Source organism: Falco cherrug, chromosome 12, assembly GCF_023634085.1.
Source record: "Falco cherrug isolate bFalChe1 chromosome 12, bFalChe1.pri, whole genome shotgun sequence".
Classification (NCBI taxonomy): Eukaryota; Metazoa; Chordata; class Aves; order Falconiformes; family Falconidae; genus Falco; species Falco cherrug.
Genome location: NC_073708.1, coordinates 28009586 through 28025849, shown reverse-complemented (window position 1 = coordinate 28025849; position 16264 = coordinate 28009586). Strand labels below are relative to the sequence as shown.

Below are 16264 nucleotides of genomic sequence, written 5' to 3'. Positions count from 1 at the left end.
TGTGAAAAGTATCAATTTTCCTTTTAGTGCAGTGAATTTAATCTTTTATCTGCTTTGATTTTGAAAACAAATTTCTAGAATTTTGGAAGGGAACTATTTTAGTGCCTTCCCTGTGCTTTGAATTTGAACCTTTGGAAGGGTTTTATATTAACATGAGATGAAGTGTGTGTTTCTGCACCTGTTGAGGCTGATTAATCAAATGAACAGGAACGCTTTTATCAGGCTGGCATTTTATAGTATGCTCTTTTTTTATTTTCTACCTTACGTTATCAGCTTACTGAAAGAATCTTGACATAGGAGGCCAAGACAGTTCTGTCCTGACTCCACTGGATTTTAAACTCATTTCCCTACTATGTCTGTTCTTCTAACGTTGGAGATGAGATGGATGTTAGCATAGTCTGGAGTTCCTAGCACTTATGGCAGTAGGTGATTTCCCAAACTGGCTTTTCTGCTAAATTGTTTAGATGTTGGTTAGACCAGCTTGTTAGGTAAACTGTGGACATGATGAGGGCAACTAGGAATTAAGGACAGCCACAAAACACAGACTGTAGTGGAGTTTAAAGATGTACACTGCAAATTTCTTCAGCCTGCTGTGTGCCGTGTGTATTGGAAAAAGTAACCATCATCCTATGAAGGCTGGCAAGGGAAGCACCAGATATGTGTGTAACACTGTCTGCACCAATGCTAGGTATTATTTTAATCCCTACATCTCAAAATATATATATATACAGAGAAAGTGAGGTTCGTATCATCACTTGAATGTTTCTTTGATGATTTTATTGCATAATGTCATCTAGGGGGGGTTACTTTAGATGTAGACAATGTTATGTTTTGGTTCTGGAAAGCACTAACCAAACATCAGGGACTCTTGAGAAATACTTAAGGGTGTTTTACTCCATCAAGCAAAAGAATTAATGCATAATAATGTATGGATTGGTAGAAAACTTTAAGGGATCCACGTCATCACAGTGAGTTCTTAGATCATTGATTAATGTAGGATTGTCTTAAATTATCCTTAAAATCATCCTTCAGTTCAATACAGATACCAAACCTGGGGAAGGCAAGTCTATTTCCGGGGAGGAATTAAATGAATTGAGGTGTCTTTATAGTTTGGCTTTTGCCCTTAAAACAAACCGACGGAATCAGGGTGTTTGAGGTTGGAAGAGACCTCTGGAGGTCACAGGCTCAAGCAGGGCCCCCTGGACATGGCTGCCCAGGACCATGTACAGACAGCTTTTGAGTATCTCCAAGGATAAAGACTCTACAAGCTCTCTGGACAAGCTTTGCCAGTGCTCGGTTATTCCAATAGTAAAAGTGTGTTTCCTGATGTTCAGGCAGAGTTTTTGCCTGTGACTTCTGGTCCTGTCACTGAGCACAATGAAAAGAGTCTGGCTCTGTCCCATTTGCATCCTCCCTTCAGGTGTGTGTGTATATATATATATGTGTGTTATAGGAAACCCCTGAGCTTTCTCTTCTCCAGGCAGAACAGTGTCCCAGCTCTCTCAGCCTTTCCTCATAGGAAAGATGTTCCAGTCCCTAAATCATCCTCATCGCCCTTCGTTGGACGTTCTTGAGTATGTCCATGCACTGAGGAGCCTGGAGCTGGACGCAATACTCCAGGTGTGGCCTCAGCAGTGCTGAGCAGAGGGAAAGGATCTTCTGCGACCTGCTGGCAGCAACGCTGCTCTTAATGCAGCCCACTAGCCCTATTTGTGGCAAGGACACGTTGCTGGCACTGCACTTCCTCCTTGAAAGAAAAAGAAAATGAATTGTCTCGTTTTGAGAAAAAAACCACCTGAAGTACACGTATTGAGGATAGCTGTGCTGAGGGTGGAGATTTTGTTGAAAGGATATCCTTGTTTGACTGCAAGTATTTTTGAATATTCCCTGCCATATAGAACTACCCAATCTATTCTAAAAGTGTACACAGTTGAAATAGCAATTGTCGCTTTAGTAGTATTTGTCTAAGTTGTGCTGTTTGTCAGGGGTGGATTAGCAAGGTCAACAGAGAGTTTCTGTGGCAGGAATCCATCTGAACTTGCCCTTCAACATATTTCCCAAGTCATCTTTATTGGGCCTGTACGCCTGAAGGTATTTTGATTCATTTGCAGAGGATTATACTGTACATAGGTACTGGCTGAATGCTGTAAATGTGTTCAATATATAAACACCTCTTCCTGCCAGAGGAAAGATGCTGGCAGTGGCTGGATGTGCGAGTTAATTGTTTTCCTTGCACTAATACCAAAGTTTTTGGCTTTCTTCAAAAGGGGAACCATCTGAAATCACAAAGAATAATACAGAAGTTGAACAGATTGGGGTGGAGGGTTAGCAGAAAGGGCGAGGAAGAAAAAGCTGTAATGCTTGACATAGACTGGAATGCTTCTGTTGGGAAGATTTGTTTGAAGAAGATTCTACTTTGACCATGGTTATAGTATTGGATTACTTACCTCCTTGAGTCTGTCCTTAGTAACTCTCCTAAATTAGAAGAATGTCTGGATTTGTGTCGCATGTTGCAGTATTCATTAAATACACCAGTAAAAAAACAAACAAACACACACGATTCTGTCATTCCTGAACGGTCAGCCACATGGTTAGTTCCTGTGCTTTATGTATGTTAAATACCTATCCTCACCTCAGGATTGGAACATATTATCACAGTTATTGAAACCAGAGTGGTAGGCATGATTTCCTATACAAATCTCGGTCTATAATGTTTCTTGATTAATTTGCATGTCCTTTGTGTTTGATTTCTAGTTCATGTAGAGCTTGATCATCAGGCAAATACACTTCTAGAATTGTATTTGTATTTGTTTTTTAAAAGTAATAATACCATCAAATCAGCTGTGCTTTGCATCTTGTGGTTTTTTTCAGAACTAAAGACAGTATGTATCACGCGCTGACTTACGCCACCATACTGGAGATGCAAGCTATGATGACGTTTGATCCTCAGGACATACTGAATGCAGGAAACACAATGAAGGAAGCTCAAGCCACCTGTCAAAAGTAAGTGTGGCGCAATTCAGTCAATGAATAGTCCCTTCATGGGAAAGTTTTGAAAGACATAAAGGCTAAAAAAGGACACGTAATTTCATAGAATCATAGGAAAACTGAGGTTGGAAGGGACATCAGGAGGTCTTCTACTCCAGCCTCTTGCTTGAAGGAGGTTCAGTTATGAGGTCAACAGGGTTTTCAGTGGTCTAGTCTTGAAAACTTCAGTTTACTGCAGTATCTTTTTTTGCCAGTTAGATTTTTGTCATATCTGTAGCCCCAGTTCTGCACTGTCTGGAAGTTATTTACGGTTTACAGACACTGCAGAATCTTCCCATTTGGTGATGGCTATACTGTAGCTAGCTGTCTTTGAGTCAACTGTACTCCCACTTCTGTACACACATGCGCACGTACACACACAGAAAATAAATCAAAAAGCACCCTTGTCCCCTTCCTTCACCAAGGCAGATTTCTGCATGTGAAAGGTAAAAGACGGATCCCAGGAGGACCACGCTGACTAAGTTCTGTATGAAATATGCTGAAGTTTGTGTGTGTGGTAACATGACAGAGGGTTGGTGAGCACTAGAAATATGTTAGTGAGTGTATGGGTGGCCAGCTGAATGATACGGTTCTCTGTTGTTGATGCTTCATGTTCAGAATGACCAAACTCACTTTTCTACAGATTTAGGAAGAAATCTACAGTAGCTGATTCTATCAACAACCTTGTGCATAGGCAAAGCCTTGAACACTTCACTGAAGGTAACGTCGTCCCTAACACACACAATGTTTTCCTCTTCTTTTTTTTTTTTTTTTTTTTTTCTTTTCAATCTGCAGTTTGAATTGTGTAGAATTGTTCACCCAGAGTGTTTTTGCAGATTGTGAGTTCACTGACAAAATCAATTATTTGGCATGTGCTGGATCAGTGTCTTGGCAATTGCTGTGTTACCAATGTCTAGAAAGTTTCTAGATCCAGGAATTCCTGGAAAGCACCAGAGAAATTCCTGTAAAGTTTCTGTACCTGTGTGTCATTTCTGTTTGGGGTTACCTCAGCAGTCTAGAACTAAGCACTATAGCAAATTTTGAAAAGATTTTTCTCAGTTTGAGCTTTGTGATCTTATTCCTATCTATATTAATGAGCTAATAAGTGGTTTTTAATTACTTTGTGTCTGATTTATTTGTTTTCTTACCCTCGTCACGTGATGCTAGAGGAAATCCATGCAGAAATCTGCTATGCTGAATGTTTACTTCAGAGAGCAGCACTCACATTCCTCCAGGTATGGATTCCTGTGTGGCTTTTTTGGAGGGGGAAGAAAAAAGTGCGTACTATACAGGTTTCTTTTCTTAAAATTAGTGGAATGGTAGAAGACCCTAGTTTGACCTAGTGGTGTAGGAGTCTCACCTGGATTTTTAAATCTGGATTTTATCTGGACCATCTGCTGATGAGATAGTAGAATGTGGGTTTTTTTATCCCTAATGATTATCTAAAAATCCTTATGTTGATACACGTAGCACTGAGTCCCCTATGATGCCCTTCTCCAGTCCCTTTTGAATGTGTGCAATTAATGGCAGTAAGCACCGATTTTCAAACACTGTGTGCTGAGATATCGGATTAAAAAAAAAAAAAAAAAAAGAGATGGTCATTGAAGCTGTGCTATGCTAGAATGCAAGCAAGACTTTCAAGACTTTTGTTTCAGTCAGGTTGGTTTGCTTTCCCAAGGCTACTTCCTCACTTGTTTGCTCTTGAACAACTAGTACGGTCTGCATAGCTAATAGGCTCCACACATGCTTTTTGCTAAACAGTGCTGCCTGTCTTTAAAAGAAGGAGATCTCTCCCTCTTCTTTGAATTTTATCTGTCTGTACTAATGAAGCTTGATTTTTTTGATGGATCAACATTAGCAATACTTACTTGGGCTTCAGCTTGCGATTTAGATTGTTAATCATAGTTGAAATAACTGATTTTTTTCTTCCTGATTTGGCTGTACTTGCTACATGACAGTGGGATTGCTCCATCTTTGCAGAAGGGATAATAAAAGTCACGTTCACAAAGGGCTTCTGCTTCTTGGATCAAAGATGCTGATTGAGAATGAAATGCAAGTGGTGATTTTATAGTTGTTGGGAGTTGCCAGATGGGCTCTGATTTATGTTGTTTATGATAATTTATGAACCATGTAACCCTTTTCAGCAATCTGCCGTGCCCCTCTGCTGGGAAACTACTGCTTCATAGAAAAAACAGTAGTCAGAGTAGTTTCTTCTGAAGGTTTTTAGAGTGCTGACGATGGTGACTTTATGGTAGGATGATGGACTTTGAAGTGGCCAGGGTGTAGCCACCTATTTCCATATTCCTTTGGGATCCTTTGGGATTAGTAGCCTCTAGCACTGAGCACAGTTTGGTTGATATCAGAAGCTATGGAAGCAAGGTTTTTCAGAACTTCTTCATTGTGCCTGTAAGAAAAGAGTGTTTCAAGGCAGTGCCTCTTGTTTTTAAGCACTATTTTCACAGGCGTCTGTTTTTAAAAGCATTTATAGGTATGTGAAAGATTTAAGAGTAAGAAAATAATTTCTTGTCCTGTTCTGCATAAAGAATGTCTGTGTATTTGCTTCCTCTTCTATTCTGTGTTTAATTTTTCATGAACACATGAACTGGTTTTAAAAATTAAACAAACGCACTTGGTTCCAACAGCTATTGAAGTGGGTTAGATTTGAAGCTTAGTGTCAATGACCACATCCAGTTGAAAACACATTAAAATTAGTTTCAGGATTTTTCAAGGGCTGTACTATTCTCACATTATTTATCTCTGTTGTTGGTATCATGAGTATTCTGAACTTAAACATTTTTAAACCATCTTCTTTCCTCTTTCCATTTTCCATTCAAAGGAAAATAGAACTGAACCTTTACATACGGTTAGGTATGCTGTACCTCACCCCAGCTGCTAGTTAAAACCTGACTTTCTTTTTCTACAGAACAAAGGAAAAAGGAAAGCCATTTTTCTGTGGTTATTTCTTTTGCATGTGATTGGGATTCAAGTCTCTGGGGATGTATCATCAGAAATTACATGCTCATTTATGGTTATAGTTTCTGTCCTCAGTTATCATTCTTGATAAAGTTGCTGAAGGATGACTGTAAAGGACGTAGGCTGGTGGTGGTGTTGCAGGCTGCCGGAGTAAGCCCTGCTCTTCAGTTCGGGTCATTAGGCTTCCTATACTAGTTTACAGAAAGCAAAGTCCGGAAGATGTTGAACTAACTTTGATTGGATTGAGTTATCCTCCTGACTTACGGAAGGATGGAAAGCTCTTGGAGGCAGGTTCTGTCTCTGTTTACATACCTATGAACACAATTGGGCCAAATGTTCATCTAACCTATGCTGTTTTCTCCACAATGCCTTATACAGCCTCTTAAAATACCATCACAGAAAGATCATCTCCTAAATCACAGGTAGTCTTCCTATCCCAAAGTAACAGCAAGTATCAAAACAAGCCAGAATGACAGATTATATGCAATGAGTGAGGCAAGAAACTGACACCAGAAAGTTTCAAGACTGAAGAGTTCTCTCTTCAGGTTACAACTGTAAACTAAGGGCCCCCAGATACGCTTTACTGTAAGTTCTCGGTGCGTTATAGCTTGTAATGTAACATGTTATCACGCTAGTATGGATCTCATAGATACTTGAGTATTGAGACCAGAAAAAAGCATATCCTGCACAGCTTTACTTTTCCTTGTTCCTTTTTAGGATGTGTAACTATATTCTGTAGGCTCCTGAGGATGGGCAGTTATTCGTATCTGGTGCTGAGTCAGGAAATGCTCAGACCTTAACTGTGCTGAGGGACAAATGACAGAAAGGTATTTTTTGAAAGAGCCACAAATGCATGTAACTTAGGTGCCGCTCATTAGCTTTGTACCTGTGTTCAGTACTGCAAGTTCAGATGGTCCAGAGGTCACAAGGGCTAAACTAATCACAGAAGACATCAAAATAAAGTGTACATGTTTGAACAGAGTGAAAAATATTTTAATATAGAAAGGAAATCCTAAATCTGTGTATTGTTTCTCAGAGACTTACATTGTCTGTGTCATGACAGTTATGTTCAAGACACGTTCATCTCAAGAAGACAAAAGCCCTTTATGTGCTTACAAATTCATGTTGCTAACCTGTTTCCATTCTAACAGGATGAGAATATGGTTAGCTTCATAAAAGGAGGCATCAAAGTCCGAAACAGTTACCAAACATACAGGTAAGTTAGAGTGATGATGTGAATAAGTGTATTCTTTCAGTAAAAAATGCTGACAGTCAAATAGTCCAATTTGCAAATTAATTACTGTTGTATTTATTGCAGCCTTTATTGTGGGCCTCATGTCTATAGCCTTTCTCAGCCCACACAAATTCCTCCTTTGCCTAACAAAGGACATTGATATTATGGTTGATCTGGATTGTAAAGATAGTGGACCCTAACGCTGTTAACTCCCAAGGTTTGCCTACTTCAAGTACTATATCCTTGAAATTATGTCAAAAAATAACTTTTCTAAATGATGTAGTGCTCTGTGTCTGTATAGCACAATTTGGAGGTCTTGCAGTCATTAGGCACAAGTAATGACATTTCTTTATAGTTCAAGCTGCACTTTTTGGAACATTCAAAACCAGTAGCTGAAGCACAAGTAATTCTATAATAAATGCATGAAACTAAAAGAAAATTACAAGACAATAAACTGAAGAGCTTGCAATGAAAAGTGTAAGTGGCTTCAAACAAAGATTAAACAAATTTCCAGGAAACAGATTTACAGGGGCTAGTTAGCATAGTAGAGCAGATGCAGTCTCTCTGCATCATGAAGTCCCTGAACAGACAATTCCTAGAGGTTGCTTTTCCAAGCATATACCACTGTCTGAGTGAAATTTTTGCTTAGCTGGGCTTTTAATCTATTTAAATATGGCAGTTGTTCTACTCGAAAGAGAAAGCATGTGCTATTGGAAATGATAAGCAGAGTTGCTTATCTGAACTCACAATATGCCCATTACTTAGTGTCTGCAAACCAAAAACATCTGCTTAAGCAGATTTCTTTTCATCTAGGAAGTTACGGAGAGCTACTTTCAATATACACAAAAGCTTTTGAAGTACAGTAGTAAATTCTGAAAATTACATTAAGATGTACACATGGGAAGCATAATCAGTTGTGCCACAGTAAATTAGTATATGTAAAAGCAAAGTGTTATAAATCTAGTAGCCCTTAGGTGGTCTTCTGCAAAAGAATGCTAATAACTTGCATATTATTAAAACATGTATTTTAACAAAGGGAAAGTTTGTATGTGAGATTGGCAGTTGTGTTTTTTGTACTGTACCTTTGATGTAGGAAGAAATAATTGTTTGCAGTTTTGGTGAGAGCATGGTGCAACAGGTTACAGAGAAAACAATGAAATACGGAAATGGGACTTCACTTGTTTTGATTGATCGGTATTTTTACAACATAGTTTCCGATATAAAAAAAGTCATCTTTCCTTTCCCCACTGTCAGCAGTACTGCTTGATAATCTGCAACAACAGTAACACTACAAAGACAGGAGGAGTAAATGTTGCAAAGATACAATTTTTAAAACTCTCTTTCAGGGAGGGAAAAAGATGGAATGAAATAGAACAAAATTCAGAATGGAACATTTGCTTCTTGACAGTGAATAAAAAGTATCAGAAAACTTCACAGTAGTACAGATTTATGTGAATAATTTTAAAAACTGAAAGCTAAATATGCATCATGTTTTGTTTTATTTTAGGACTTTAAATCTGGGCTCAGAACAGCCACAAAAAGTCACATGTCTAGCAGACACAGAACAGCATCCAGTCCAGTTTCTCCAGAAGTATACTGAAAGAGGGAGAGAGATGACAGTGTCTGTATTTGTGTGGGTTGAAGGCAACTCTAAATGCAGGTCCATTGTAAAGGCTGCAATTACAATGAATAGTCCTATATCTGTTGATAACAACCAGCAGATAAAAACATGACAGCCTGCACACAAGTATATGGCTGCCATTACGACAGTGTTTTTCTTTTCCTACTAATCAACAAAATAAATTAAAATAGTAGTGTGAAAAACACATACCTACAGAAAGCTTGGAGACAAAACAGATTCAAATCCAGCTGGATTACACAGGGAAACTACAAGGGAACACTACAAAGTTGAGATATATGAAAGTTAGAAGAATAAGTGAAAAGTAAATTCCGCTATACCTGCCCGTTTAAAAATATTTCTTACAATTGTCTTCTCCTGTAGGTAACAAAATGTTCTTTTGAATGAACATGCACAGAAAGAGAACATCTAATCCAGGGATTTGTGAAACTCAAATCAAATTTGCTAGTTTAAACTTCCTGCATTGCCCCATCGTATCTTCTTACAGTTGTAACGGTTAGTGTTGCTCCCAGCAGCCACTGTAGAAATATTTTCAGGCAAAAATACTGCATCTGTTTGACAGGAATTAATCTCCAGGACTCCATATATTTAAATTGATAGTAATGTGACATAAATGTTTTGTAGATAAGTCCAACAAAATGTTGTTCACATGGATGAGATGGCAAATTGACCTTTTTTGAACTACTATGTCATTTGAGATAATTGGGTTACTTTCTTACTGAATTGTAATTAATCATTTTATTTACTGACAAAGTAACAGAATCTTGCGCGTTTTCAGGGAGCTGGACAGTCTCATACAGTCTCCGCATTATGTCAAAGGAGAGAACCATCTTCATTTTGAGGGAGGTGTAAAACTTGGAGTTGGAGCATTTAATCTGGTATGTCCTAACTGTTCTTCTCTTGAGCTGAAGTCCTGCAACCTCCTGAAAATGATCCTAACTTAAGTATGTGTTTAATCAGTGTTACTAATCATATGGTTAAAATCAGGTGTATGCACTGACACTTGCAGGATCCCAGTGCCTGGTCTAAGAACACCAGGTAGTAATACACTTTAGAAATAAAAGAGACTACTACCTGCAGCATGGACAACACCGCCTTGTGTGCGCGGACCCGCTCGCGCATCTTCATGGGGAGATTATCAGGGTGTTCGTTAGCCAAGTGACCAATGTTTGGGAGGCACTTGGAAGGGAAGATGTTACGATCTCATGAGAAGAGACCCACTGGGATGGGGGCCAGGAGAAGCCTTGCGCAGAAGCAGCTGTTGCCTGTGTGTGTTGACTTCCGCTTACTGTTTAACAGGCACTTGGGAAGCAACCAGGGACTTGGCTGTTAGCAGGGCAGCTGGTGGGACAGGGGACATGAATGGGGCCTGGGCTGCTGCTCAGGCCACTTTCGGCCGTTGGTGTTTGTGTTCTGGTTGGAAAGCAGGTGGTGAAATGGTACAGGATGGTTCCTGCTATGTCAGAGAGGCATTGACCGAGAGATGGTGAGAGGTGATGTGGTTATTCAGGTGATGGGCTGCAGAAAGTGCTTGGTGCTTCTCCTTGCTTGCATGACTTTGTGTGAGTCTGGCACATGCCCAAATGTTATATTTACTGCACAAATGACAAATCTGTCATGTGCGGTATGCATCCAGTATCTGAAACATCCAAGAAGTAGTAGAGTTACTAAGCATGTGCTGTGTAAACGTATTTCTGTGCGGGGAATCCTGGAGGCACAAGGTCCCTATATTAAACAGATATTTATGTTCAAATTGCATGCAAAATATAGTAGGTGTATATATTTACCCAGAAAATCATCAGGAGGCAGCTGGCAGCTGAGAGGCAGAAAGTCTAAGTTACTGCATAACTGTTGCATTTCTTTCTATAGACATTGTCCATGTTTCCTGCACGGATTCTGAGATTACTGGAGTTTGTTGGATTTTCTGGAAACAAGGTAAATGTGAACTAAATAGTATTGGTACATTCCCCTCACTCTGAAATTAAAAAATGGAGACAGGAGTTTCTCTCTTCTTCCTCACGCTAGCTGTAACCCTCTGAAACACTCCAATTGGGATCACACGTGCGCATCGTTGGCACTGATGCTTTCATGCAGCTCAGTTTTCCTTTGTGTTTTTGTCTGAACTGGTACACTTTGAAGGTTGTGATACCATTGCTCAGGGATGTTACAGTTCTGAAACATGATAAATACAATGGTTAAATACAATTATGTTGACATATTTTTTAGTTACTTGTCTTCTGATGTATGCTTGTGCTTAGAAATCCATTGTCAAAAGTGTATTCTTAACCTTTAATATATTAGCTTACTTATTAGTTACTGTCATTATGGTATCTGAGTGTCCCTGACAGGTTCCTGTGTGACATCCAGTTGGGAAAAAAGAAATTCAGTTTCATTTCTGATATTTTTTTTTCCTCCATGTCTTTAATAGCAAGTGGTAACTTGAGTGTGGCACCGAAATTCTCTTTGCCTGAAAGAGTAAGTGCTTTTTTGCCTAGAGAGTAACCAGTCTGACCTGTGTTGTTTGTGCATGCAGTTTAAGGACAGAAGTTCAGTAATGAAGCACCAATAAATTCACATGAACCTCAGTTATTCTGCAGGACAGGTGCACAAAGTGCTGTGTTAGTTTTTTGTGGATTTGTTTCAAAATAGGATGCTGAATTGATGAGAATATCTTGGCCTTGATACCCTGCACCTGCCCTTGTCTCTCATTCTACCAGCAGAACATGAGATGCATTCAGATTTGGGTTCCTGGATTAAGAAAACACAGTTTGTTTAACCTAAACCACTAGTCACATTTCTTTCCTAAATGCTAGGTAAGGTAAATGTTTGATGTCCTGCAAACACAACAAAAACTGTATAAACAAGTTAAAATGTCACTCTCTTGTAATGCTTTCTCTTTACAAAACAAGTTTCAAGGAGAAAAATGTTTCCATAATCAGGGCTGCAACCTTATGTGACAGGTGAATGAGTGTCATCACCATTTTATTTGTTTACAGGAAGGATCTTATATCTTATGATTATTTATATGAAAATAAAATATCTTGTTTAAAAGCAAGGAGCTTCTGGCAGAATGTGGATTAGAACTTGGAAATTTCCAGGAGCTGTTTCACAGGCAGTAGAGGCAAAAATCAAATAGTTCTGCCTGTCAGTTACAAAAATGAAGAACATCTAAAGCAAAATATTCTTCTAGAAATGTAAAGGCAATTCAAATTCATATACCAGCAGAGTTCTGAGAATACTTTGCTGAACACTCATTACTGCAGATGAAAATTGTCCCTCTAATTGAATTTCTGTTGTTTTCTTTTGGCCCTGGGATTTCTTGTATGGCTATGAGTGGGCTGATATTTGTGTTGGTGAGTCAGCTCTTGTTCCAGATTTTTAATAACTCACTGAGACATGACCTAGATTACCATAAATTTAAGCAAAAACCTGTTGTCTGTGCACCATAAAAAAGGAGTATTTTAAACATGTTGATCAAAGCTCATTGGTGGCCGTTTATTTTAACATCCCAACAAAGGCTTTCTGCATTTAACATTTGTCAGTCAGATGCCTAAAACCAAAAGCAAAATTGCCGTTGCCATCCTTTCCAGTGGTGGTTTTCCAAAGCTTGCAAGAGGAAGCTGTCCCCTGCAGTACAGGCAGGAGTCTAGAGGGTGAAAGGAACAGTGACAGAGAAGAGCGAAAGTGATGCGTGCCATGTGCTGCACCCCATCCAGATGAAAGGAGTTCGGAATACATCTGTGTTTGATCTTGCAGTCTTTTCCATTAAATGCTCGTGGTGACCATCAGGTTGTGCAAAGAACAAAAGAGCTGTGATTAATGCCTTGGGCTGTTTACAGTTACCTGAGAGAGCTACAGTGCACTGGGGGACAGCTTGCTTTTGTTGTGGATCATGTGTTTGTTAAAACTGGATGTAAAATTGCATTGTGATATCTTCCACGATACTAACCTGCCTTGAAGCCAACAAATTTGCCCCTAGGGACTCTTCCTGTCTCTTGGACATGTCACGTCTGATGGTAAATGAGGACATGCCCAAAGCTTCGTTAGTTCCTAAGCCATTTGTGGGCACTGTAGACAACATGATCAACTTAACAGCAGTCTGGAGTCTCAAAATAGTAGCTAGGATAAGATCAAGAAATTATAAAAGTAGCCTGAGGCCTTTTTTGTTCCCTTCCAGTCCAAGATGTGCCAGTTGTGCCCTTCCCACTGTTCAAGCTCCTTTCACCGGTATCGTTAGTTAAAATACAGGCTTGTTTGTGTTCAGTGGCGTAGGGCCAGTGTTTGGGCATTGGGGTTCAATGCAGTTTTGCCCAATTTCATGAGGTTTTGTGGGCAGAGGTATGTATTACACACCGCTGGGCATGCTGCGCTGGTGAGGCATGCCTGCCTTACTCACTGGGCAATAGATGGAGTGTGTGTCCCATCTGGACTTCGTGTGTTTAACAATAACTAACTTCTGGTGTCAGATCAGAAGGGTCCTTGCAGTATCTCCCATGAAAGCACTGAACCCTTCTCACTGACTCCACCAGGTCTCAGGCTAGTATTTACTCTTGTTCTTATTTGGGAAATGATTTCAAATCCTGTGTTGCTAAACTGTAGAAAAGTTTGACATGAGCCCACCATATGTTAAGTGCAGTTTGTCAGGGGGTCAGATGACAGCCTGATTTCAGGTGAAGACAGGGAAACTTTGAGATGGAACCAGTTTCTTTCAGATTGTACTTTTTGATGTGGGAGGACATTTTTCCCAAAGCAGCTGAGCCGAAGAATACGTGTCGATTTGTAATAAATCGACTTCACTTTTCCACTATCACCAACAGAATTGCGTTTTGGTCTCTTCTGCAAATTTTAAATGAAGATTAAATCTAAAATTACTTGAAACAATACATTCATATGCCTTGTCTACCAGTTTCATTAGTTCTTCGTAAAAGCTGTTAGTAGTAACGATCCTCCTTGCTAAGCCTGCAGTCATGTGATCAGGTTATGGGACTTTGCTTTGCTTTCATTGTCAAGATCCCTAATTAAGAGAGTCATTTAAAAATACCAGTAAAGAGCTTTCACTTCAGGAAAGTAGATGGATTCTGGGCAGTGACAGCTGAAATAAGTACAGACCAGCCTCAGCGTGGTCTGATAATGGATTTGAGCATTGTCTGTGTTCATCCTGCATTCGCTCTGGGAATCCCCACTGCTCATGTGAACGCCAGAGCACTGGATGTCTTGGGACAAGGATTAAGTCAGTGAGATACTGATGGAATGTAATGTAGTGGCAGTCTGGGGAATGAAGAGGTAGTGGGATGTTATGAGCAACTGGCACGGAAAGGTGAGAGTTAGCATATTGGATCACATTTGTCTCTAAGAAGTGTCATGGCTCCCTGCTCTGTGTTATACCTTATGCCCTTCAGAGTAATTTACGTTTTGTGTGAAAACAAATGCTAAATGTGTTAATGGCATTTAAGTATTTTGGAGAAATTACTAGAACTCATTGCCTTGACACCTGTTTTATATTTCTGGTTGGAACTTTGTTCAAATATGTAGCAAATATGCTCCGACTTTGTTCAGAAGCTCATTCCTGGTGTTCTGGGATTGCTCGCTTCACCTGTGGCACAGGTGTGGGAGATACTTCTGGGTTGGTTATGGTTAGAAGGTGTGTCCTGACAAATACAGGATGGTCACTTAGTGACTGGCACCAGTGAGTGTAGTTTGCTTACAGAGTTTCTCCTTAGGCTCAAGTAGTCGCTGCTTGTGATCTGGTTCTGAGATCCTCCATGTGATCCCAGGTGAGGATTACATGGGGGTATTGCCCAACTCATGACACCTCACCTAGCTGATTAGGTTGGCCGGCTAATCTCCGTAGGCTCCCTGCGGAGAAAGAGTAGGTGCTTGTAAAGGTGTGTCGTGCTGTCTGACCTAGGCTTCTGTGCCTTGCAGGAATACTCTGTCTCTACCAGCCACAGGGGGGGCCCAGGGGGGCTGGCTGGCTGAGCGTGGGATCTAAAACGTGTTTCCCAGCGACACCCTTCATCGTCCCATCTTCCTGGGGATCTCCTCGTAACAGAAACAGTTCGCAAGAGTGTTTTTGAGGAGAAGCAGCTTTGTTACAGCCTTTTCTACAAGCAAGCATTGTAGTACTAGTAACAACTGCTTCTGGATCTCTCTTTTTCACACTGTGTCCACTCATTACGCTGCTTTAATATAGAAGGTTTGGAGTATTCAAGTGGCAGAGTGCAAAGTAAGCATTCTTCAGCACCTGTACTGGGCAGCATAGGATTATGAACGTACCACAGAGTGAACTAACTGGCTTGGTGAGCTTCCCGTACCTCCTGTGTAACTACTGCTCTTAGGAATTCAGGCCCAAATATGCCAGATTTGCAACGCTCTTCTGACGAACAGATGTTCTTAATCCAGTGACTTCACAATTACTGCTTTCCAGGATGCAGTCCCATGTAGGCGGGTGTGGGTCGCGTTCCTTGTCCGTATAGATAATAACTTTGTGGTTCTCTCTACTAAGATACATTTCTGCGGCTAAAATACATAAGTGAGATCAACTTGACAAAAGCTTAAATTATTCTATATGACTAATAAAATCTGTTTCTGTATCATTCTTTGTGCTATTCAAAGATGTGATCAGCCTTCATTTTATATGTATTTTTATGTTCTATGGAAGATAACGAACACTGTAAAGGCCTGGTACTGATGTCAGTGAAGGCTCAGTGAAATATCCAGCCTGAAGATTTTTCTCTTCAAAAAAAATGTACTTTGGAAATCTAATTTGGAATTTTTTTCTGCCAAAATTCATTCCACAGAATGTTTTGTCTTACTTTTACCTCAGAGTGTTGTAGTGGTACTTCTTTTTAAAAAATCCAAATATTTGTGGTTTTCATCTGGCCAGTTTAAAGAAGCTGGATAGATCATATTTTGTTACTTACCTGTATCAATCAAACTTTTTGCTCTTGGCAGAAATTGAAGTTGGCTTTATTTTGCAGAGTGCTTGATTTCCATTAAGTCATTGATTTTCAGTAATGATTTTACTATCTTCTAATTTCTTTTGAAGTGGCATGCAAGTCAGAATTTTCACTATTTTGTCCTGGCTAGTTGTTGTACTAATTGACATGCAAATATGTGTGTTAATGGTACCTTTCCCTGGAACAGTAATTGATGTAATAAGGTAAGATTTAAAAAAAAAAAAAAAAACCAACACAAAATAGCTGATTTATGTGAAAACACTTAAACACACTAGTTAAGTGAAAAAGTACATGTATGATGAAAATTAGAATATAATTACAGGCTTCTGGGTTTACACAATAAGTGGTAAGGGTGAGGTAGTGTAACATCCCTCTGTCGGCAAGGACGCCCAAAAGATGAAAATCTGTTTTGAGGTCATGCTCTGAGCGCTC

The 16264-nt window shown here is 39.7% G+C and overlaps 1 protein-coding gene across 2 annotated transcripts in view; it reads left to right on the top strand.

The window, feature by feature from the left end:
* Positions 1–16264, top strand: part of TTC39A (tetratricopeptide repeat domain 39A) — a 54122-nt gene that overhangs the window by 16228 nt on the left and 21630 nt on the right. For both annotated transcript variants that reach the window (XM_055724158.1, XM_014280872.3), the window contains exons 3-8: positions 2872–3003; positions 3671–3747; positions 4195–4262; positions 7152–7216; positions 9652–9751; positions 10743–10808. In XM_055724158.1, coding sequence (XP_055580133.1) covers positions 2872–3003; positions 3671–3747; positions 4195–4262; positions 7152–7216; positions 9652–9751; positions 10743–10808 — 508 coding nt within the window. The remainder of the gene's footprint in view (positions 1–2871; positions 3004–3670; positions 3748–4194; positions 4263–7151; positions 7217–9651; positions 9752–10742; positions 10809–16264) is intronic.